Source organism: Kogia breviceps, chromosome 1 (genome assembly GCF_026419965.1).
Source record: "Kogia breviceps isolate mKogBre1 chromosome 1, mKogBre1 haplotype 1, whole genome shotgun sequence".
NCBI classification, from domain to species: domain Eukaryota; kingdom Metazoa; phylum Chordata; class Mammalia; order Artiodactyla; family Physeteridae; genus Kogia; species Kogia breviceps.
The window spans coordinates 90,586,911-90,610,290 of record NC_081310.1 but is presented as its reverse complement, the minus strand read 5'-3'; the positions used below and the strand labels follow the sequence as shown (position 1 = coordinate 90,610,290).

General features: G+C 45.0%; 1 protein-coding gene across 1 annotated transcript; it reads left to right on the top strand.

Annotated features, from left to right (window-relative positions):
• Positions 1-1,083: 1,083 nt before the first annotated feature.
• Positions 1,084-23,022, top strand: F11R (F11 receptor). The gene is made up of 10 exons (XM_059067725.2): positions 1,084-1,252; positions 18,851-18,919; positions 19,086-19,193; positions 19,381-19,527; positions 19,822-20,024; positions 20,200-20,302; positions 20,441-20,548; positions 20,778-20,790; positions 21,097-21,145; positions 21,282-23,022. Exons 1-10 carry the CDS (start codon positions 1,144-1,146, stop codon positions 21,315-21,317), a joined length of 945 nt encoding a protein of 314 aa, XP_058923708.1. The 5' UTR covers positions 1,084-1,143; the 3' UTR covers positions 21,318-23,022.
• Positions 23,023-23,380: the final 358 nt, after the last annotated feature.

Genomic DNA, 23,380 nt, shown 5'->3' with positions numbered 1-23,380 from the left:
TTATAAAATAGAAACTAGAAATAGTAAAGATGTTGAGCACGAGTTTCAGTTAAAAATGATGTAACAGGGCTTCCCTGGTGGCGCAGTGGTTGAGAGTCCACCTACCGATGCAGGGGACACGGGTTCGTGCCCCGGTCCGGGAAGATCCCACATGCCGCGGAGCTGCTGGACCCGTGAGCCATGGCCGCTGAGCCTGCGTGTCCGGAGCCTGTGCTCCGCAACGGGAGAGGCCACAGCAGTGAGAGGCCCGCGTACCGCAAAACAAAAAACAAAAAAACATAGCCTATAGAAAGAGGGTTTAGTCAGCACCCAACTGTTAGTCACAGTGAGAAAATAAGTAATTCTGAAATGCAGAGCTCTGCTGACTGATTAAACAAATGTAAAGGACATATCCACAGTCACTCAGTGATGTTTATAGAGCGTCTGTAGGTCAGTTTGTATTATCTGGGTTTGTTTGGTAATGTGATTCTGCTTTTCCCACTATTGAATTGAGCGCTCCTTTTCCCTTTTCTCTTCTCAGCGGAGCCTTAAATGCTGTGAATGGAGTGGACAGACGAAACACAGTTTGGGGGGTAGTGTCAACATATTGTTCCCCACTTAACTCCTGGTCTTCTCCCCCAACCCTTGCATATTAATACATGTGGTTTTCACGTGCCAAAGGACGGGACCAAGGTTTCTGCAGCACCCAGCAATTTACATTCGAACAAACAAAAGAACTCAGGGCTGTCTCTCTCGAGTCCCACAGTACGACTACCTTTCCTACGACCTCCTTTAAGGTATTCCTCTAATCTTCCAGCTCCAACTCAAAACCTAGCCAGTCAGAAAGTCCCTACTTCAGGAACGCCGCCCAATCACAGTGTCCTCACCTGCAGAAGGTGAGGTCTGGGTCTCCTTACGCGACAGTCTCCTGACCCAATCAGAGGCGGCTTGGTCTTGGAAAGGCGCCAGTCAGCCCTAGTGGGGAGTACTGGGCGGAGTTGCACCTGGCGACGGTAAATCACTCAGTGGAGCGGCGGCTCCTTCCACCAATCGGAATGTGCAGAGGCGGGCCGCCGACCAATCGGGCGTGAAGGGAAGGGCTGGGCTGGGCTCAACCTGGCGGCTGGAGTTTAGTCCCCGCGCTCCTGTTGGGCGAAGCTGTGTATGTTCCCGGGCTCCGGTGACTACTGTCGTATCGGGATCTTGATCATGTTGGGGACAAAGGCGAAAGTCGGGTGGAAACAGTTGCTTCTCTTCACATCGATGATCCTGTGTAAGTTCCCGGAGCTTTTGGAGGAATCTGTGGGTCTGGTCAGAGGTTGGAGGGAGGCGCTCCCCACACCTCTTGTCCGCGAGAGGGGAGGGGTTCAGAAACCAGTCCGCCTCACCCTCCTAGTCCTCTTTTCCACCCCTGGCTCGTCCTTCTTCTTTCCCGTCCCCCTTACCCTGGTGAGTGGCTGGCTCCCCTCCCCCACACTGGTGAATAATGACCCCTCCTTTTACATCCACCGGGAGGGAGCTGCCTTTCCGCATGTTCACCAAAAATAACGGGGAGAGGTTGGTTCCCCTTTCCTTCATCCTCAGTTACTGGTGAGGGCCGGTGGGCGCGAGGGCCCTGCCCAGCCGGGATCACACACCTGGGAAGGGGGCCATCCTGCCCCTCCAACACGCATCCAACATCCGAGAACAACCCGAGAGAAGTCGGAAGCCTCTCATACCCTGACTCCCTTGGCCCCTGGATTCTCTGCTACTTAAGGGTCCTCAGAGAAAATCTAATGGAGGTGGGGTGGGGCGGAAGTTTCTTTCCCTGGCTGTTGCTGAAGGGTTTCAGCTTTGGGTTGCCATTGTTGCTCTGGGAAAAGTGTCTAGGTGCAAAATCTGGAAAAAAAAAAAAGAAATAAAATTGAAACCTGAAATTTCTCAGAGCACAGCATTCAAAGTTCCTTTCTAGAATAACTGCTTCCTTAATAAATGTTGTTGACTGAGTGACTATTCGCAGGGGGAGGTCCTGTCTTTTGGTTGGCTGGTTCCTTCTCAGAGCCAGAACTCTGCCCTCCCCCCTGGCCTTGTTTGAGAGTTTTTGTTTCCCTTGTAAACTCCCTTTCCTGTGGAACAATGAGACTCACTTGTTGGGGCAGGCCTCCGTCTATAGATATGCTTGTGCCGGGCCGAGTGTGTGGTTTGTGCCTTAGTCTACCTGTGTCAGCACCTGTACACTTATCTGTCTGATTTTTGAGTGTCTGTGTGTGTGCTTCTGTGGATAGTTGTGTCAGTAGGGGATCTGTAAGATTCTCCATTTCCCCCTCAACATCCATGTTTTAGGAAATAAAAGAAATGAACATTTATGATCAATATTAGCAGTTATAAGGTAATTCACTGTGCTCAGTTTGAAGGGTGTCTTAAGGCAGGTGAATTGACTACTCCTTTGTCCCTTATCACAAAAACATTAACATTTGGGGTGGACTGGACCAGTGACAAGTCGAATCCTCTCCCTATTGTACAGATAAGGAAACAGGTACAAAGAGGGGAAATTACTTTTCCAGATTGACAAAAGGACCTGGTACTGGAACCAAAGTCTCCTGACTGACTTCTCCTTTTCCCACTCCTGGCTCCAGCGTCTCAGGCACCCTGTGGCACAGGAATCAAAACATCTGTTTGGGATACTGCTCCAGAGTCCACTGTCTTACCTACTTTTTTCAATTTTTCTTTCCCACTAGATTTTTTCTTTTCTCACTTCTCCCTTTCATTCTACTCCTCTATTTCCCCTTTTTCTTCAGTTTCCATTCTTTTCCTCCCCGTCTTCCCCATTTACTTCTGTCTGTATCTTAGAACTGCTAGTGACACCCATGGTTGTTTTTTTGTTTCTGTTTGGTACTCAGTACTAAACACTTTGCCAACACTTGTGCTGTACCAGTACTCCCCACCCCCAACCTAGAAGTTTCTGAGTCAGTAACTATTTGTGACAGTGGTTGTCAGGCTTATAAGCTTCCTAGAGCTGCATCCTTCTTTCGTTTCCTTTTTCTTTTCTCTCCCCCTCATTTTCTATAATAATCACATACTGACACTGAAAGAGTTGTGATATCACCCTTCTGAGCTTGGGAGTGTCCTCTAGTCTGTTCGGGGAATCAAGAAACAGTGGTTTAGAGGGAGCTTGAGATGATGTTGTATTAGCTTGATAGGACAGTGGATCCTAGAAAGTAACATGTCCAGGAGATGGAGGAACTGACCTTGTCATATGTAAATAGGGCTAGACCTAGGGGGAGCAATTTGGTTAGTACAATGAGGATGGAGATAGCAGCCAAGCCATCCCACCTGGGTTCTAGCTTGGCTTTCTGCCTTATTTGTGATCTTAGGCTAGTAACTCGGTCTTTTCATCTGTAAAATGGGAGTAATAATACTTGTCCTAACCTTGTCCTGAGGATCAACTTGGATAATAGCTACATTACATATACATGAAATGATTATTATCGGGCAGCTTTTATCCCCTTTGGATTTTGTGAGGATGAAAGGATGCTGCCCATAGTAGAGCAGGTCAAAGGAAGCAGGGAGAGACCCTGCTAGATTCCAAAAGACGAGAGTGAAAAAGTAGGGGCTTTCTTGGGCGTCTAATCTGTCCTCTGCCCTTGGGATACTGGAAGCATATATAGGATGCCTGCATGTTCTCCCTCCTCCCTCCAGTGCTGCTCCTCATGTGGGCTGTGTCATCAGGGAGGAAGAAGAAAGGATCAAGCAAAGGCCCAACCCCAGCCTGGGGAACCTAGTGGAGAGGAAGGCCTGAGCCTACTGAGACAGTGTTGGAGACTAAACACTGGGAGAACTGGGCCTGGGAAAAGTAAAACTAGTGACAGAGAGTACTAGTCTCCCTCCCCGTAGAGAGCCTGTGCTTAGAAAAGTTTCCAGCTATCTCCCAGGCAGGAAGAGGCATAGAGATGCACACAACTTAGCAGGGTGGTGTGTGCATAGGATGACTTTTTGGTGTAACTGCGGAGGAGAAAGAGGAAACCTAGGTTGGAATCCTGGTGTTTGCACACACCTCTTACTTCATGTAGTGTCCGCACTGAAACATTCCAGGAGGGAGGAACTGCTGCCCTGTGTCTGGGTCAGTCTGTGAGTCCCGGTGTTGTTTCTTTCGTATTGATGTTTCTGCCTTTCTAGCTTTGCTGTTCAGGGTTAGATTTACCTCAAACTGTAGATCGGTGAGTCACTCCTCCTTTCCCCTCCCTCTACTGGGGGGTTGAAATTACTCCCAGGAAAGAATTGTTCCCTCGAAACCAGAACTTAGAAACTAGTGACACAGCAAGTTGAACTAGGAAGTGAGTGGTAGTGGAATTCCAGTGTCTTAATCTTTCCCTCCTGGCTCCAGAACCCTTTCACTTTATGACGTTTCTCTTCAGTTTCTTTGTGATCTGGGCTTGCCTGGAGTCTCCAACCTAGTTTTGGCTTAGGGTGGAGCTGCTGTAATTAAAAAAAACAAAGTTTTTATTTATTTATTTTTTTGCGGTACGCGGGCCCCTCACTGCTGTGGCCTCTCCCGTTGCGGAGCACAGGCTCCGGACACGCAGGCTAGCGGCCATGGCTCAGGGCCCAGCCGCTCCGCGGCATGTGGGATCTTCCCGGACCGGGGCACGAACCCGTGTCCCCTGCGTCGGCAGGCAGACTCTCAACCACTGAGCCACCAGGGAAGCCCAAGAAAGTTTATTTATTTAGAAGAGGTTAATACATTAGTGTGGTTCGAGAATCAAAATGATATAAAAGAGTGGGGTTATCACTCCCACCCTGTTCCTGTTCACTCCATATCTCCCCTAGTTTCCTATACATCTTCCCAGTGTTTTGTTATACAAATATCAGTATATATAAATATATATTTCTTTCTTTTCCCTTTTTTACACAAAAAGAGGCACACTATATTCATTGTATTCCATCCTGTATCTTGTTTATTTCATTTAATATACCCTGGAGATCTTTTCATATTGGTGGTGTGGCCTTGACCATTAGAATATTCCACCCCCTCCCCCGCCCTCCTCCCCAAGTCCTCCGGGTCAAGGGACATCTGTTCTGTGGACTCAGAAGTGGCTGACACTGCTGCTCAAAGACAGACTTAAAAGCTATATACATTTTATGTGAGAGATTAGGAAATGATGGGGCTTGTTTTTCACATCTGTTAGCATTGAGGAAAGACCTTGGGGAATCTCTAAACTCAGACCTGCTTCCTCTAGAGGTTCAGGGAAGACCTGGATGGCCACTTGTCAAACGTAATTGTGGAAGAGGTTTCAGTGTTGTCGGGGAGTTGTGAGATGTAATGTGAGTGGATACATACTGGGGTTTTCCAGGCATTGAAAACTCAAGAGTTCATCTGCCTGGGACTCCCTGATAAGCAGAGTTTCTGTCTAAAGTCCGCCTGGTGTCATTTGTTTTAAAATGTGTAGGACAGGAGGAAGCAGCTGGTTGGCAGGAAGTTTGATGCCAGGCCCCCTGGAGTGAGCCCTGGGTAGGCAGGCAGAGCCTTCCCTTGTAATGTGGAGATGGGTGGGGGAGGAGAGCTGAGCAGGTAAAACTGGAAATTCTGCTGAGAGAGGGCAGGAGGGAGCAACGGCGTGAAAGCTCTCCTGTCCTGCACTGCCATCACCACTTTCCACCATCCTCAGAGGGCCTCGCCAGTTGAACCACGTTACTGAAAGTACAGCCAAGCCTGGCTGTTTAGACTTAGCCCAGCCTGTTGTTGGGCTCACAGAGCCTTCCTCTTGCCCACGCATCCCTTATCTGTCCCACTCCAAACCCCAGGAGTGACTTCAGTCTCTACAGGGTGAGCGGTGGGAAGGAAAGAACAAACTGGGGGTGGAAGCCCTGAGTCCAGGTTCTAATTGTATTGCAATGTCAAATTCATCTGTTAATCCAATAAACGTTGGTGTTTACTATGTTATGAGCACTGTGCTAGAGATTAGGGATAAAAAATGAATAACATCTGCTATCAAGAAGCTCTGAGGGGAGTCAGGTATTGTAACAATTAGCCCATGTTAGGTAAACTGTGAACACACTGCAGCTGGGGGCTTTCCAAGGCTTTGGCTCATCCTCCCTATTCTGAGGCTCTAGCTCCCTTACAGTGGGAGTGTCCTATGAGGTTCATCTGCATAGAGGGGAGGTTTGGATGAATTCTTAGAGAAAACCAGAGACTGGCTTGGCTGGCTGGCTGGTTTCCCTCCTTTTCCTTCCTTTGTTTGTTTGTTTTTAAATGGATCAAAACAAACTCATTGCACGAAAACAACTTAAGGAAAATTCTAATAATTAACAGGATGCATAGAGAAAACAAAGATTTCTTAGTAAAGCAGCAGAAGGAAGTAGCTTTGCTGTTGTGGGTTTGACCTGCGTGTACAAGGGAGGGTTGTTGGTGGGTTCTGTGAGATGTCTGGATGCCTCCACCCTTTGTGACCACCTTCTCATTGCTTCAAAGCGGAAAAGCACAGTGCTAGGAATGGGGGAGGATACAAACATAATTTGGTTTCTCTGTTCCCAAGGAACTACAGACATATATTGACTAAGAATACAGAGCACTGTGCGTCAGGGGCTGTCATCGAAGAACGAAATGTTTGGGGAGCATAGAAGGAAAGAGTTACTTTTTAAAATGATAAATTTTTTATTAAGAAATAATAGAAGTTCAGTGTGGAATAATGGGAAAACAGGGATATAGAGAAAGTAAAATCACATGCCATCCTATTATCTAGAGATAAACACTGATTGCTGGTTTTATTCTAGTCTTTCCACTATGAATAAATGTGTGGTATAGGTGACCTGTGCAAAATATATCAGAAAAAATAAAATGGCCGTTTGGTGTCACCAACTTTTCCTTAAGTCTTGGCTCTGTGGGCAGAAATTGATTAGGGTCACACCAGCTCAACAGAAATCCATAGATATCAATGTTTAAACCAAACTGTGTACTAATGCTACTTTGAGCTGTGGCCGGTTTGTCAGATTATGTAGGAATTACAGTGGGAAAAAACAAAACTGTGTTATAGATCCCTTCTCATTTAGATTATTAGTTAATGACTGAATACTAGTTTTAAATGAGGTAGGTGACTACGTTCTATGACAGAGAGGATAGGAACATCTATGTGCCCTGGTATGGTGGTAGCATGTCCTGACTGTATTTTTTTTTTTTTTTTTTTTTGAGCAAAATACACTTTAAACAAAATCCCTTCTATAGTATTCTACTGTATGGCTATCTTGTAATTAACTGTTCACCTTTTGTTGAGCATTTAGGTTTATTTTGTTTCTTTGCTGTACGAAATACATTAAATTGTCTTTGAACATACATCTTTAAGCTTACCTTTGTTTTATTTTCTTAGGCTATATTTCTAGAAGTTGGAGAGAGATGAATTTTGATTGAGGGAAGGCATGATGGATCAAGGGACACTGGAACAGGATCTTGAAGTATGAATGGTGTTTCCTTGCTGCTCTGCTGAAGATGCTGTGTAGTGCAGTAGTTTTGGAGACTCGGAGTTAGGCAGACTTGGGTTAAGATTCCCACCTTGTTGTTTGCAGCTGTGTGATTTGGGGCAACTGTGCCCTAAGCCTCAATGTTCTCATCTATAAAATGGGATGATAACAATAGTACTTGTCTCCCAGGTTTTTTTTTTCTTTTTTTTCCCTCCTCACAGGGTTTTTAATGAGACAATGCATGTGCTCTCATTTCTTCCTGCCCTTTTTCTCTCCTTGAAATTTATCAGACTCACAAACAGAATCTTGATAGTGTAATAATCTATTTCTTACTCATCTGTTACTTCATTTCATCTTTAAAGTCTTATTTAATCATTCTTTGCTTCCTGGTGTGTCAGTATTGGGTATTTCCTGTTATTCTTTATCATCCTTCCTTTCTTTTTGCCTTTGTTTTTGCCTCTCCTTTCTTGCTTTGTTTTATTTTTCTTTGCTTCTTGTGATCTTTATTATTTTTTTTCCTTTTTATTCCTCTTCCCACTCTTTTTTCTTTAAATTAAAACACTTAATACATACTTGTTTATTACACAAAGAAAAGCTGCCTGTATTCTCATCGCTCAGATAATATGCACTGTCAAGTGTTTGGAGTCTATTCTTAGAGATTCCTTTATGTGTATATTCGGGTTATTTTTATTATTTGTAAATATAGGGTCATGTTCTACATATTGTTTTTACATTTTGGACATATTTCTATGCCTGAACAAATTTATTTACCTTGACCTTTGCAATGGCAATATGGTTATTTTTATTTGTTTTTGTTTTACATAGTTGTGTAATGTATCATACCGTGGAGCCAGATTACCTGGGTTAGAATCCTAGCTCTGCCTCCTACTAGCTTTGTGAACTTGAGCAAATTACTTCAGTTCTGTGCCCCGATTAACTCACATGTAAGATGGGAGCAATAATAATATTTATTTCATAGCATTATTACAAGGATTAAATGAATTAAACCTGTAAACGGCTCAGAAGAGTATCTGGTACATAGTATTCAAGAAATGTTGGCTGCTATTATTTTATTCATGCTATTATTTTATTCATTTGGTCATGCTCAGTAATGTGTCTAGAATTTGGATATAATTAATTAAAAGTATAGGACAAACCTTGCAGAAGTCTTCAAGAATTCTGTTGATTTTTAAAACTATTTTATTGAGGTATATTTTGAATACAACATTATATTAGTTTCAGGTGTACAACACAATAATATAATATTTATAATTATTGTAAAATGATCACCACAGTAAATGTACATCTATCACCATACATGATGACAGAATTTTTTTCCTTGTGATGAGAACTTTTAAGGTCTACTCTCTTAGCAACTTTTAAAAATGCAATACAGTATTATTCACTATAGTCACCATGCTGCCCATTACATCTCCATGACTTATTTATTTTATAACTGGAAGTTAGTACCTTTTGATCCTTTTCACCTATTTTGCCTCCCAACCCCCCACTCCTCACTTCTGGCAATCACCCAATCTGTTTTCTGTATCTATAAACTTGGGGGTTTTTTTGTTTCTTTGTTTTTGATCCCACATATAAATGAGATACTGTGGTATTGGACTTTCTCTGTTTGACTTAATTCACTTAGCATAATGCCCTTAAGGTCCATCCCTGTTGTCACAAATGGCAAGATTTCATTCTTCTTTATGGCTGAATGATATTCCATCATATATATATATATATATATATATATATATATATACACCACATCTTCTTTATCCATTCATCCATTGATGGACACTCAAGATATTTCCCTATTTTGGCTGTTGTAAGTAATACTGCAGTGAACATGGGGCTGCAAGTAGCATTTTGAGTTAGCGTTTTCATTTTCTTTGGATGAATACTACCCATACGTGGAATTGGTGGATCATATGATGGTTCTATATTTAACTTTGTAAGGAACCTTCATACTGTTTTCTACAGTGGTTGTACCCATTTACATTCCCACCAACATGAGCTTTGCATGAGGGTTCCCTTTTCTTCACATCCTCACCAACAATTGTTATTTCTTGTCTTTTTTTTTTTTTGGCCATGCTGCGCATCATGGGATCTTAGTTCTCTGGCCAGGGATCGAAGCCATGCCCCCTGCGGTAGAAGCACGGAGCTCTAATCACTGGACCACCAGGGAATTCCCTATTTCTTGTCTTTTTGATAATAGCCATTCTAACAGGTGTGAGGTGATATCTCATTGTGGTTTTTTTTTTTTTAAATATACATTTATTTGTTTATTTTTATTTTTTGGGCTGCATTGGGTCCTCGTTGCTGCGCGCGGGCTTTCTTTAGTTGCAGTAAGCAGGGGCTACTCTTCGTTGTGGTGCGTGGGCTTCTCATTGCAGTGGCTTCTCTTGTTGCGGAGCACGGGCTCTAGACACACAGGCTCAGCAGTTGTGGCACACGGGCTCAGTAGTTGTGGCTCACGGGCTCTAGAGTGCAGGATCGGTAGTTGTGACACACGGGCTTATTTGCTTTGCGGCATGTGGGATCTTCCCGGACCAGGGCTTGAACCCGTGTCCCCTGCATTGGCAGGTGGATTCTTAACCACTGCGCCACCAGGGAAGCCCTCATTGTGGTTTTGATTTGCATCTCCCTGATAATTAATGATGTTGAGCATCTTTTCATGTACCTATTGGCCATCTGTATGTCTTCTTTAGGAAAATGTCTATGCAGATCCTCTGACAATTTTTAAAACAGGTTGTTTAGGGTTTTTTTGCTATTGAATTGTATGAGTTCTTTACACATGTTGGATATTAACCCTTTGTCAGATAAGTGAGTTGCAAATATTTTCTCCTATTCTCTAGGTTACGTTTTCATTTTGTTGGTGATTTCCTTTGCTGTGCAGAATGTTGATTCTTTCACTGTGCATAGTTGAGTCAAGGCTGTAGTGACTGGGGATTCAACCAGAATGTCCACAGCTGATGCCCAGTTTAAACCTTTGTGTTGGTCTGCTTGGGATGCCGTGACAAAATACCAAAGACTGTGTGGCTTGAACAAAACTAATTTATTTTCTCACAGTTCTGGAGCCCAGAAGTCCAAGATCATGGTGCTGGAGGGATGGTTTCCTCAGAAGCCTCTCCTTGGCTTATAATGGCAGCCCTCTTGCTGACTCTTCACCTGGTCATCCCCTCTATGCATGAGCACCCTTGGTGTCTCTTTGTAGAAGGGCACCAATCAGATTGGATTAGGACATGTCCTAAGGTCCTCACTGTAACTTAATTACATCGTTAAAGGGCTTGTCTCCAAATGCAGTCACTTTCCGAAGTACTGGGGGTTAGGGCTTTCATATATGAATTTTGAGGGAATACAATTCAATCCATAAAAACCATGAACCATTTTGAAGATTCTGCAGAAAGAGCAGTGATCTAGCCAGGTGTCTCCTCAGATGACTTGGGTCTACTTGGAGTCTTGGGTTGCTCTGTGATCATAAAAGAAATGGGGGTGTTGTAAATGGATTCACATCTTTTCCCCATTCCCCCCCTCTGCCCATTTTAGACCTTGCATTAGAAAACTTCCTGGCACTTCTTCCACTTTTGGCTCTGCACCCTTCTACTGGATGTGAGAAACCAGCCTCTACTGTTGTACATGCAGACACCTACAGACACACTGCAGCCCAGGTGCAGAAATGAGGCCCTTTTGCAAAATGGCAGGTGGAAAACACTCATGTACAGAGAACTTTAATCCTGTTTCATAACTGTGAAGCAAATTAAAAACACTTAATTCTTAAATTGTGAAGCTAAATTAAAAAAAAGATTAATAGAACGCTCTTTTTTTTCTTCTGAGAACTAAACATTTTTTTTTAAACACACTGTTGCTTGTATTAAAAGTTTTTAAAGATTGGGTTTGAATCAAGTTTGTTTTTCATTCTTCTTTTTAAAAATATTTATTTTGGTTGTGCCGAGTCTTAGTTGTGACATGCGGACTTCTTGGTTGCAACGTGCAGACTCTCAGCTGTGGCATGCATGCGGGATCTAGTTCCCTGACCAGGGATTGAACCCAGGACCCCTGCATTGGGAGCGTGGAGTCTTACCCACTGGACCACCAGAGAAGTCCCAAGTTTATTTTTTCTTTATTTGGGTGTGCCCCATCTGCCAATTTGAAAAATGGGCTTATCTTTATAGATTAACAAGTAGATGTTATAGTGAATGGTCTGCTCTGACCTAATTTGTTAAAGCTCTGTGTTGTTCAGTGTCAGTTAGTACCAGGCATTATGCTAAGTGCTGAGAACTCAGAATGATAGATTAACACATTATCCCTGCTCCTTTGGTAGTTTACTGACTGATAAGGGAGAGATATAGGCACATAGATGATGTCATTATAATGTGGGAAGTGCTTTGACAGTGTTTTGCATGGGGTAGTGGAGGCCTAGGAAAGAGACCTTAACTTGGCTGTGGTGAGGATTGGGGGTTAGGGTAAGTCATTTCCCATAAATTAATGTGTTTGAATACCTGTTGGCCAGGTGGAGAAAGAGGGGACAGGGTGTTCCGTATAAGCAAAGGCAGAGGTTGTGAAACTGCACATCTTTGCTGGGAATTCTAAGTAGTTTTGTATTGCTGGAGGGTAAATTGCAAGAATAGGGAGTGTGATGAAGATGATAAGCTTATCACCAGGTCGGTTGATGCTAGAACTCTTGCCTGGCTAAGGAATTTGGATTTTATCTTACAGGTAATGTGGAATCTTTGGAAGCTTGAAGCAAGTGTTAGATTTGCACTTTTTAGAAGGTTGTATAGTGTAGCCCAGTCTCTGGAATTGGACTGCCTTGGTTTGAAGCTGTACCACCACTTAACTGCTCTGGGCCTCTGTTTCCCCATGTAGAAAACAGATGTGATAATAACAGTATCACCCAACTCCTAAGGTTGTTGTAGGAATTAAATCCATGTAATGTGCTTATAGCAGTGCCTGGCATATAATATAGTAAGTGCTCAATAAATATCAACTCTTTCTCTAGCAGTGAGGTGGAGGATGGATGTGAGTGGATCAAAATTAAACAAGGCAGAGAAACCTATTGAGAGACCAAATGCAATTATTCAGATGACGATGGTACTAAAAAGTGGCAGTGGGTCTGGAGAGGAGGGGCCAAATTTGAGGGAGATTTGGGAGATGACATTGTAATGCTTGGTGTTTGACTAGAGTGAAGGAAAGATGGTGATGGCTTAAAAGGTTCTAGAGTGAGTGACCAAGTAAGTGGTGATACCACCAACCTGGAGAGAGGAGGGGAAGCAAGAGGTAGTGGGAAATGATGAGCAGCGTGAGATTGAAGGAGGGGGAGTGTGAAGTCCAAGTAGAACTGTCAGGAGGCACAGCAATAGGAGTCTGCAGCTCAGGTAAGAGGTAGTATCTGGAGCTGGCCATACATTGGTGTAGAGGAATGTTGTGTATTTGAGATTTCCTAGAGAGAATATGGAGAGGAGAAAGGGCACGGGATGGAATGCTGGGGATTACTAATATTAAGGGATGGACAGAGGAAGCAAAATTCAAGAAAGCGAACAAGATAACACTGAGGTGTGGGGAGGACCAGAAGGGCTGAACACAGAAACCAAGGGGGTGGAGTGGCTTGAGGAGGCGAGTGGTTAGCAGGGTCAAACATCTCACAAAGGCCACAGGAGGTAACTGAAAAAGCAAATACTGGATATCTTTAATTATAAGACTACTTTAATGTTTTGGAGATTGGGATGTGACTTACAGCCTATGTACATATTTAATATGATGTTCCCCCAAGAAGCTATTATTAAATTGATGTTATATCTTATATTCAGGGTATCTTAGAATTGAGGAATACGATTGGTGACCTTAGTAAAATCAATTTTAATTTCAAAGTGAGAGCCAAAGACATATTGCAGTAGGTTGAGCAGTGAATATGTATGTTGGGCTGGAAACTGTGTGTAGACTACTTCTTTAAGAAGTTTAGAGAGAAGGAAAGGATTGTCACTAGAGAGGGGGCAAGATTGAGTGAAGGTTTTCTGTACATGAAAGGGCCAAAAAATCTACTTTTTTTTGTGTTTGTGTACAGTCTTTATTTGTTGAAATACCATTAGATTTTTCCTCAGGACAAGAGCAAAGATCATCCCCCGCAGAAACTTTGGAACTATGTACAGAACTTACAGAACAGAGGACAACACTTTAGCTGAAGCCTGCCTGCTGACCAGAGAAGGGTGTTCTGAGTGGACTCAGCAAAGAAAAGGAAATCAAGCAGGGAAAGAAAGGTGCCCATCTGAATCAAACTTCAGCTGCCATCAGGGCAAGTCTTGTGATGGTCACAGATTAGAGGCTCTGTTTATGGAAGGTTCGAGTACAGCACAGTGGTTCCATGTTTCTTTACGACTACACCCCAGGCTGAGGTGCTATTAAGTCAATGTCACTCAAATTCCTGGCCAGCCAAACTCCGGCAGCAGAGAGTCCCAAATTAAGGATCAAGTTCCTCTGGAAGAGGCTTCCCTGGTGGCACAGTGGTTAAGAATCCGCCTGCCAATGCACAGGACACAGGTTCAAACCCTGGTCTGGAAAGATCCCACCTGCTGTGGAGCAACTAAGCCCGTGAGCCACAGCTACTGAGCCTGTGTTCTAGAGCTTGCAAGCCGCAACTACTGAGCCCACGGGCCACAACTACTGAAGCCTGCGCACCTAGAGCCCGTGCTCCACAACAAGAGAAGCCACTGCAGTGAGAAGCCAGCACTCACCACAACTAGAGAAAGCCCATGTGCAGCAGCGAAAACCCAACAGAGCCAAAAATAAAATAAATATATTAATTAATTAAAAAAAAAAAGTTCCTCCAGAAGTCATTTCTATCAGTGGCAAAGTGGTAGATTCCCTGAAGCCAGTCTCCCACGTTGTTTGGAATTTCAGGAGCTTCATTTGCCGAGCCCGCAGTGGTCATGCCAGCCCCACTGGAAGCGATAGCAGCACCTCCATGCTCCACAAGGCCTCTCACCACGCACCTTCCAAAAAATCTGTTGATGCTTTTGACTTTGTAGTTTTTCTTGTTGTGAACGTGGAGTAAATTAAACATCACAATGGAAAAGGTGAAATTTCCTTCTGTTTTGGTTTACCATGTTAACTGGTAGGACATTTGTATGTATAGTATGTCAAGTATAGGTCCAAGGTTAAGTGCAAAAGGGAGGTCATGATGAGGTAAGGGAACATATAAAATAGATGAGGAGAATGGATGTGGAAATTGTGGGTGTTGTGAGAGAAAGTGAGAGAAAGCCCTCAGCTCTGCTGCTCTATACATGATGGTTCTAGAAAAGAGTTAGTCTTTTTAAAAAAATTTTTTTATAATTTATTTATTTTGGCTGCATTGGGTCTTTGTTGCTGCGCTCGGGCTTTCTTTAGTTGCAGTGAGAGGAGTCTACTCTTCCTTGCGGTGCGCAGGTGGCTTCTCTTGTTGCGGAGCACGGGCTCTAGAGCGCAGGCTCAGTAGTTGTGGCACACAGGCTTAGTTTCTCTGCGGCATGTGGGATCTTCCCGGCACAGAGCTCGAACCCATGTCCTCTGCATTGGCAGGTGGATTCTTAACCAGTGCAACACCAGGGAAGCTCTAGAAAAGAGTTAGTCTTTCCAAGGCAATTACAGTGATAGAGGAGAGATGGTTTAGTGGGCTGGAATGTAAACATTTTTCCGGCAGTATTTATATTTATTTATATGTCTTACTGAAGAAAACTTTGAAGTCAGAAAAAGAAGTATGTACAGAAGGATCTATGGGCAGATGATGATAATAATAAGACATACTCCTTATTTGGTGCTTCCTGTTGGTCAGACACTCTTGTAAGCACTTTATTTGTGTTAGTTTGTTTAACTCTCAACAACAGCCCTTTGACATAGAAACTCTTATTATCCCCATTTTACAAGTGGGCAAACTGAAGTTCAAAGTGACTAAGTGGCTTGCCCGGGTCACACAGATTATAAGTAACAGAGCTGGGATTTGAATGCAGGCAGTCTGGATCCAGAGGCTTGTTCAGGAACAAGAAGGGGAACGTGGATCAGGATGTCTGAGGTGTCCTGGGATCACTAGGAAGAAAGGACATGGTGGGGAGGCTGAACTTGACTCATGGTGTGAGATGCAGTCACAGTAGAGTTTTGAGTATTGCAGTCAGGCCACAGGCAGACATCAACAGTCCTGCATCAGAGGAAGGTGGGAAGGCCCTGAGGTGAAGGGCCCTGTATTTTAAGCAAGAGGAGAGAAGCCTGGACTAGGTAATAGCAGTCAGAATTAATGAGAAGGGGAAGATGCCAGTTGCCCAATATGTTTGTATATATATGTGATTCCTGCACAGGTTTTAGATCTGGTAATCTGAGAGGACTCAAAAAAGAACTTCAACTAAAGTTAGAAGTGAGGCAGGAGCAATCATCAAATTCATATGCTGTGATTAATTTATTTATTTTCTTTGGGGTGGCCCTTTATTTCAAAGGCTAGTTTTTAGTTTAATTACAACCTGTTCTTCCTTTGGGTGGTGTCATAGGTTGGGTTCTTGGGAAACTGGCTCTGAGATGTCAATTATTGTACCAAGACATTTATTAGGGAGTGTTCTTGGGATCCACACCTATGGAAGCAGCACTGAGCAGAGGGAAAAGTTGAGTTGTGTTGTAGTCCCAACAAGGCCTCAGCTTACTGCACAGGGATCTTTGAAGCAGAAATAGCCCTTCAGTGTTGTCCCAAGGTGGGGAGTTGGGGCGATAGAGCTGGAACTTTATATGTGTCCTCCCCCCCTTTTTTTTTGTCCCACGTGGCACGTTGGATCTTAGTTCCCCAACCAGGGATCGAACCTGAGTCCCCAGCAGTGGAAGCAAGCGTGGAGTCTTAACCACTGAACCACCAGGGAAGTCTCCAAAAGTCAGTTCTTGCTGGTTCCTTTTTTTTTTTTGGCCGCGGGACTTGCTCCATATTGAACCTTGGCCATGGCAGTGAAAGCGCAGAATCTGAACCCTAGGTCACCAGGGAACTACCCCCCTCTCATTGATCAAGCATTGGATGCCGTTGCTCTGACCCTGTTGCTGCCTGTTAGGAGGCATGGCCCTGGGCAAGGCAGTGTTCTGGGTATCCTCAGAGAAGGCTGATGGCTGCAGGCCTTCTTCTGGCAGCAGTCCCAGCAGCTGAGACAACAAGTCCTTCATTCCTGAAGAGAGATCTGGTTTACACATCTCGGTGTACATCACAGGTAGCAAATTGTAAAATTCGAGAATCTTAAAAGAACAAAGTTCCCATCATCAAAGCAGAGAAAATTGACTTGGGCAAAAAAAATCAAAGCATTTCATTGTCAGCGTTCTTGATGAGAGCTGAGTCAGAGACTTCCATGTCCTCAGTTTTCAATTTAGTAAAGACTATTTGGGTTAATTTCTGTATCTGTTATTACATCTGATTATAGATTTGACTTTGAAATATAATGCCAAATATACAGATACAAAGTAATATGATTAGAAATAATTTCTAGATAAAATGGACCTGACTTTTATTTATTTATTTTTTGCGGTATGCGGGCCTCTCACTGTTGTGGCCTCTCCCGTTGCGGAGCACAGGCTCCGGACGCGCAGGCTCAGCGGCCATGGCTCAGCAGCCATGGCTCACGGGCCCAGCCGCTCCGTGGCATGTGAGATCTTCCCTTACCGGGGCACGAACGCATATCCCCTGCATCGGCAGGCGGATTCTCAACCACTGCGCCACCAGGGAAGCCCGGGACCTGACTTTTAAAAGAATCATATTTTAGTACATAGTTTGCCTCCATTACACTAGTGGCTTTTCTGAAAAGCAGCATGGTGTATAAAAGTATGGTATAACAAGGGAAAAAAGAGGTATAGGAGAGACCTGTATGCTAATCTCAGCTCTGCCATTTGCTAGCTATGAAAACTTGGATCAGCCACTTAATCTTTTATTTTTTCTATTTATGTATGTATGTATGTATGTATGTATGGCTGCGTTGGGTCTTCCCTGCTGCCTGCAGGCTTTTCTCTATTTGCGGCGAGCCGGGGCTGGTCTTTGTTGCGGTGTGCGGGCTTCTCATTGCGGTGGCTTCTCTTCTTGCGGAGCATAGGCTGTAGGCGCGCGGGCTCAGTAGTTGTGGCTCGCAGGCTCTAGAATGCAGGCTCAGTAGTTGTGGCTTGCGGGCTTAGTTGCTGCACGGCATGTGGGATCTTCCCGCACCAGGGCTTGAACCCGTATCCCCAGCATTGGCAGGTGGATTCTTAACCACTGCGCCACCAGGGAAGCCCCCCACTTAATCTTTCAGGTTTAAAAAAAAAAGAAAGAAAGAAAAGAAAGAAACAAGAGAAAGAAAATGAACCTAAAGGATTTCAGAGAACATGTAGTTCAAACCTGTCATGTTTCAGATAAGAAAAGGGAGTTTCAGGGTCAAGAGACCATATTCAGTTACTTGGGTAATTTAATAAAGAAAAAGTATACTTGCATTGAACAGATATGCTTGCATTTATCTAAAGAAGACAGGACTTTGACTTAAAGCTATAAATAAAGCATCCTTCATGAGTTTGAGCTTTGAAAACATGAATGAGAGTAATTGTGTAAGTGCAGGTTGGTAACTATATCACTCCATCCTAGAATCCTCTGGCACTGGTGCTTATTTTGGGATGTGTGGGCCCTTCCTGTGAGCCCTGCTGTCTCTCTCCCACCATGTTATTTAATTAGCCTTGTCTCTCCTCACCTCCTCTCTCCACCTTCACCACACACCACATTTTCCTTCTCTTCTCCATTGGGCAGAAGGAGATTCTAATGAGATGATCTGAGCCCACTTCTGGTCCAGAACCAGCTGTGTGATCTTAGACACATTTCTTTACTTCAGTTCCTCATGTAACACTGGGATGATAATATTTGTCCTGCTGATCTGTCATTCTTGTTTCAAGGATCAAATGATATAATTGTATGTGAAAACACTTTAAAAAGCACAAAAGGCCCTACAAATGTTTTTTATTACCCTATTATTTCTCCCCCCTTTCCTTCCCTCCCTTGCCTCCAGCTTTGCTGGCTTCCTGCCACGATTTCTGACAAGGGACTGCAATTATTTGCTGAGAAGCTTTCTCTAAACCATGAAATGTCATTTAGAAAGCTGCTCTTGGACTAGGAAGAATCTAATTAGATTATTGAGAGTCACAGAGGGAAAAATGTTTTTAAATAAAGAAATTGCGTTAGAAGGAAATATTTTATTTCCATTGATTAAAACAAGTATTAGCCTGCAATTGTAGCACAAAGCATTTTTAAAAGATATTTAGAATATTGGTGAGAAAGTGTGAGATCCGAGAGGAACATGAATCTCTTGAATCCCTTGACCTTGGAATCTCAGCATGGAGAGCCCCAGCCCTAGATGCCCCATCAGCTGGGACTGCTCTTCCCTCTCCACAGCATTTCTCTGTCCACTCCTGATGGACCCACCTCTCTTCTTCTCAGGTTCACTGGCATTGGGCAGGGGTGCAGTGCAAACGTCTGAACCAGTAGTCAAAGTTGCTGAGAATAAATGTGAGTTGGGAGGGGCTGTGGAGGGTGGTGGGAGGTGGAGGGAAGGGAGGTGAGCAGGTGCAGACCCCTGGGGAACATGCAGCCCAGACTGTGGTTTGGGGCCATTTCCCCATCTTCTCCATTTACTACTATGTCTTCCTTCCACTCACTTTGATCCTGTCTGCAGCTGCCAAGTTGCCCTGCTCCTACTCGGGCTTCTCCTCTCCCCGCGTAGAGTGGAAGTTTGCCCATGGCGACATCACCAGCCTCGTTTGCTATAACAACAAGATCACAGGTGAGTCGCTCCACCTCCTTGCTGACTGCCTAGGTTGTAGGGGGCACACCCTGGGGCTGAAGTCCCCAGGGCCTTCCCGTCGCCTTTCCTGGGGGAAGAAGAGAGCTCCCTGTGCCTTGGGTGCCACCATCACCAGCTCCTCTTAGCTTTCCAGCTCACTCTGCCTCTGTTTCCTCTGTCCTGGTAGCTTCCTATGAGGACCGAGTTACTTTTTCGGACAGTGGCATCACCTTCCATTCTGTGACCCGGAAAGACACGGGAATGTACACGTGTATGGTCTCTGATGAAGGCGGCAACACCTATGGGGAGGTCACCGTCCAGCTCATTGTGCTTGGTATGTGCCACAGGCCTTCTGTGTGGGCTTGCAATCAATTGCTTCCCTAAACCCTTAGCAGGCTCTGCTAAGCTTTGGAGCTCGCTGATGGTGAAAATGCTCATGGTGTTGGGGCTGGGGAGGGGGTGTTCAGAGTCCTGGTGCTGTCAGAGAAGAACGAGCCCCTGGTTAGGGGGAAACTGAGGACATACTAAGGGAGGAAGGCTAGAGGTAACTATGGATTGGAGTGTCATGCTACTTGGCCTTCAGGCAGCCCTCCTGCTCTTGTGACAAGTACCTTCTCTCCCTCCGCAGTGCCTCCATCCAAGCCTACAATCAATGTCCCCTCCTCTGCTACCATCGGGACCCGAGCAGTGCTGACCTGCTCAGAGAACGATGGTTCCCCGCCTTCTGAATACTTTTGGTTCAAGGATGGGGTACTGATGCCTACAGAACCCAAGAGCAACCGTGCCTTCAGCAACTCTTCCTATAGCCTGAACCATAAGACAGGGGAGCTGGTACGGATGGGGTCAGGGTAAAAGATGTGTATGAGTGGGGCACAGGGTTATAGAACCCCCGAACGTGGGGAAGAAGAGCAAGCAACAAGGTAACCTTGGCATTACGGTCAGGAGACATAAAAGACAGGTACTTGGCTTCTTCAAGCAGGAAGCCAATTCGTCTTCTGCCCTCCAGATCTTTGACCCCGTGTCGGCCTCTGATGCTGGAGATTATACTTGTGAGGCGCGGAATGGGTATGGGTCACCCATGACGTCAGACACTGTGCACATGGATGCTGGTGAGTGAGGGCGTGGCTGGGGCTTGAGCTCAGACCCCAGGGTGGGGTTTCGGGTCTGCTTTCCATCCTGGCTTTGGCAATGTTGTCAATACCATGAACGAGCTTTCAGGTGCCTGACCTCTCACTTGTGTCCCATAGTGGAGCTGAATGTAGGGGGCATCGTGGCAGCTGTCCTTGTAACGCTCATTCTCCTTGGAGTCTTGATTTTTGGCATCTGGTTCGCCTATAACAGAGGCTACTTTGACAGTAAGTATTTGCCCTCAAAGGCTCTCCTTTGTATCATCCCCATTTCAGGGCCTGGTTCTTGGGTGCCACCTGAGTACTGACCTGATACTGAGCCCCGTGTGTGTTGGGGTTACCTCCCAGGGAGCACTGGTCACCTGTATCTCAGGGCCACGTGCTAGGGCCCCCATCTTCCTGCGCCATGCTGTCTTCTACCCTGCTGACACTCATGGTCCCATTTCTTGTCTTTCAGGAGCAAAGAAAGGGTGAGTGAGCTGCTGTCCTAGAGCTCTCTAAGGTTGAGTACATGGATGTGTATGGTTTGAAGCTGAGATGTGCCCGGGGGAAGGGGTTGGAGGGGAAGGCAACTAGCCCGGTAGGGAAAAAACATCTGGATTTCTAGCCCTGTCCACTATGGTCCTGTGCTTGTCCTTTCTCCCTGCACTCAAACCTCCCTACTGAGAACTCTGTGCTTCCATTAAGTTCTCAGTCCTGGCCTCTAAAGTTAACAAGCAGAGGTTAAGGAGAGGGACTAGGGGACTGAGTGTCTCCATCTTCTGACTTGTCCGTAGGACCTCTAGTAAGAAGGTGATTTACAGCCAGCCCACTGCTCGAAGAGATGTGAGTATGTCTGCCTTGGGGTGTGGAGGGCCTCCCGGCTGGAGTGAGGGGTTTCCAGACGGTGTTGATATGTATTCAGGGGATTATCAGCTAAAGAAGACTATAGAGAATTGACTTGAATGTTTTATTTCTCCAGGGGGAATTCAGACAGACCTCATCCTTCTTGGTGTGACCCTGGTCCAGCTCATCTCCTGTCCTCTGTGCTTGCCTTACTCAGGTGCTACCAGACTCTGGCCCCTGGTGTCTGTAGTTTCACGGGATGCCTTATTTGTCTTCTAGCCCCCAAAGGGGCCCTCACTTTTATCTTAGTTAGGATGTGTTTTTTTTAATAATGTCTGCCATGTGCACCTTCTTCCTTCCTGCCTCCCTTCCTTTCCCACCACTGCTGAGTGGCCTGGGACTTGTTTAGCGCTCTTTTTTCCCATCCCTGTGAGGGATCAGACAGAAGTCCTGACTGATGCCTGCTGAGTTCCCTTCCAAGTAGACTGCGAGGGTGGCGGGGCATGCACTGCGCCCTGCAGGTAGTGGTCTTCAAATAGGGAAGGATCTGGAGCTTGGTTCCTTGGCTTTTTCTTGCCATACTGAGGACCGGTACCAGCTGTTCTAGAGCGGGGACTGGAGACTGGAGCAGCTGAAATGGTTGTTTGGTGACGACGTCAAGTCTCTTCTGCCTCTGCAGCCCACTTTCTTCTGTCTTCCCGCTGGAAGTGCCACTGGGATCCTCCTGCACCGTCCTCTTAATGAACACAAGCAGACTGACAGCAGCTATGTCTGTAGAGAAAACAAGAGCTTTTGTTGTGGAGAGCATAGTAAGCTTTCAGGGCAAACGGAGCAGAAGAGTTTTTAAACCGCTGATCTACAGAAAAGAAAGCTGGAGCTGGTAGCTCAAGCCATCACCCTTCCCTTGGCTGGAACAACTGGACCCACACTTTTAAGATGTGTCTGCAGGGTTGTGGGAATTTGTGTAGTAGTCAGCTCTGCTGAGCACGTGTGCGTGTGCGTGTGCGTGTGGTCTCAGTTCTATACTGCAATTGAGTGTGTGTTGGAGGGCTTCTTAGCTCTTTGGTGAGATTGTACTATGGGAATGGGAGAAATGAACTACCTAGGCTCCTTCTTAGCACAAACAAGAAAATCCCCAAAGCCCTGCTTCCTAGCAACCTGGGCTGGTCCCTAGCTCACTGTCCTACCCCTTCCTGTTTCCTGCCTTCAAGACAGAAATTGGACCCTCATTTCTAGAGTCCTCTTGTGGCAGGAGAAGGGCACCTCGGGTGAAGTGATGGTGTACTCTGGGTTCTACTTGGTCTGATCCACCCAGTGAGAGGAGAGGCGCCCACCCTGCCACCTCTGGCAGCCAGATGCACTAATATACTTCCCTGAGGCTACAGGAAAAGCTGCTGCATAGCCTGAGGCAGGATTTCTCAAATCATTTTCAGAATCACTTCTTTAGTAGTAGTTTAAAGTAGTACTACGACTCTGTTTAGGGGGTAGGTGTAAGTGAGAGCAGGAGCGAGCAGAGTAATCCGGCCTGCCACTGCTTTCCTTGTCCCATCTTGACCCTTCTTTGCCCTTAAATCTGTTTCTCCCTCTACCCCAGCAGCCCCAGTCTATTTATTAACTAGCAAGAGGGCAAATAAGGGGTCTTCTAGGATTGATTTTGCTAATTTCTGTGGAGGATACTGAACACCACTTTGCCATATTATGTTCCCTTATCTGACAATCCATCACAGAACTGAGTTTTCTTTTCATCAAGGATCCAGAAGGGAAAACAAAAACCAAATCGTATTGTCACGCACCAATAAAGAATAAGCTTTCCAGATGGAAATAAAATCTAATTAGGCAATAAAAGTAGAGATTGTGAAACGGTTCAGTAAGAATGAGATTTTTGAAGTATGTTTCAGTTTTGTATCATTGTTGGGGGACAGGGTGGGAGGGATGTGGAGAAAAGGCCACAGGGAAGCAGAGGTGAATCATGGTTCCTGTAAGTCGGGAGCAAATGGCTCTTCACTCCCTAGGTCACGACTTGTGAGGAATATGAGTCAGTTATTTACCAGCCTTGGACTTTACCGCTGCAGCTTACAACAGTCCCTTTGAGTTGGAAAACACCTCCTCTGCTTTCAGTTTAGAATGTTATAACTAATTTTTGTAATAAATGTTTATTTTTCACATTGAGTTTGTTTAAGTCCTCAAGTTTTAGCTTAAAAGAATTGGGACCCCCAAAGTGACTTGAACATTCAA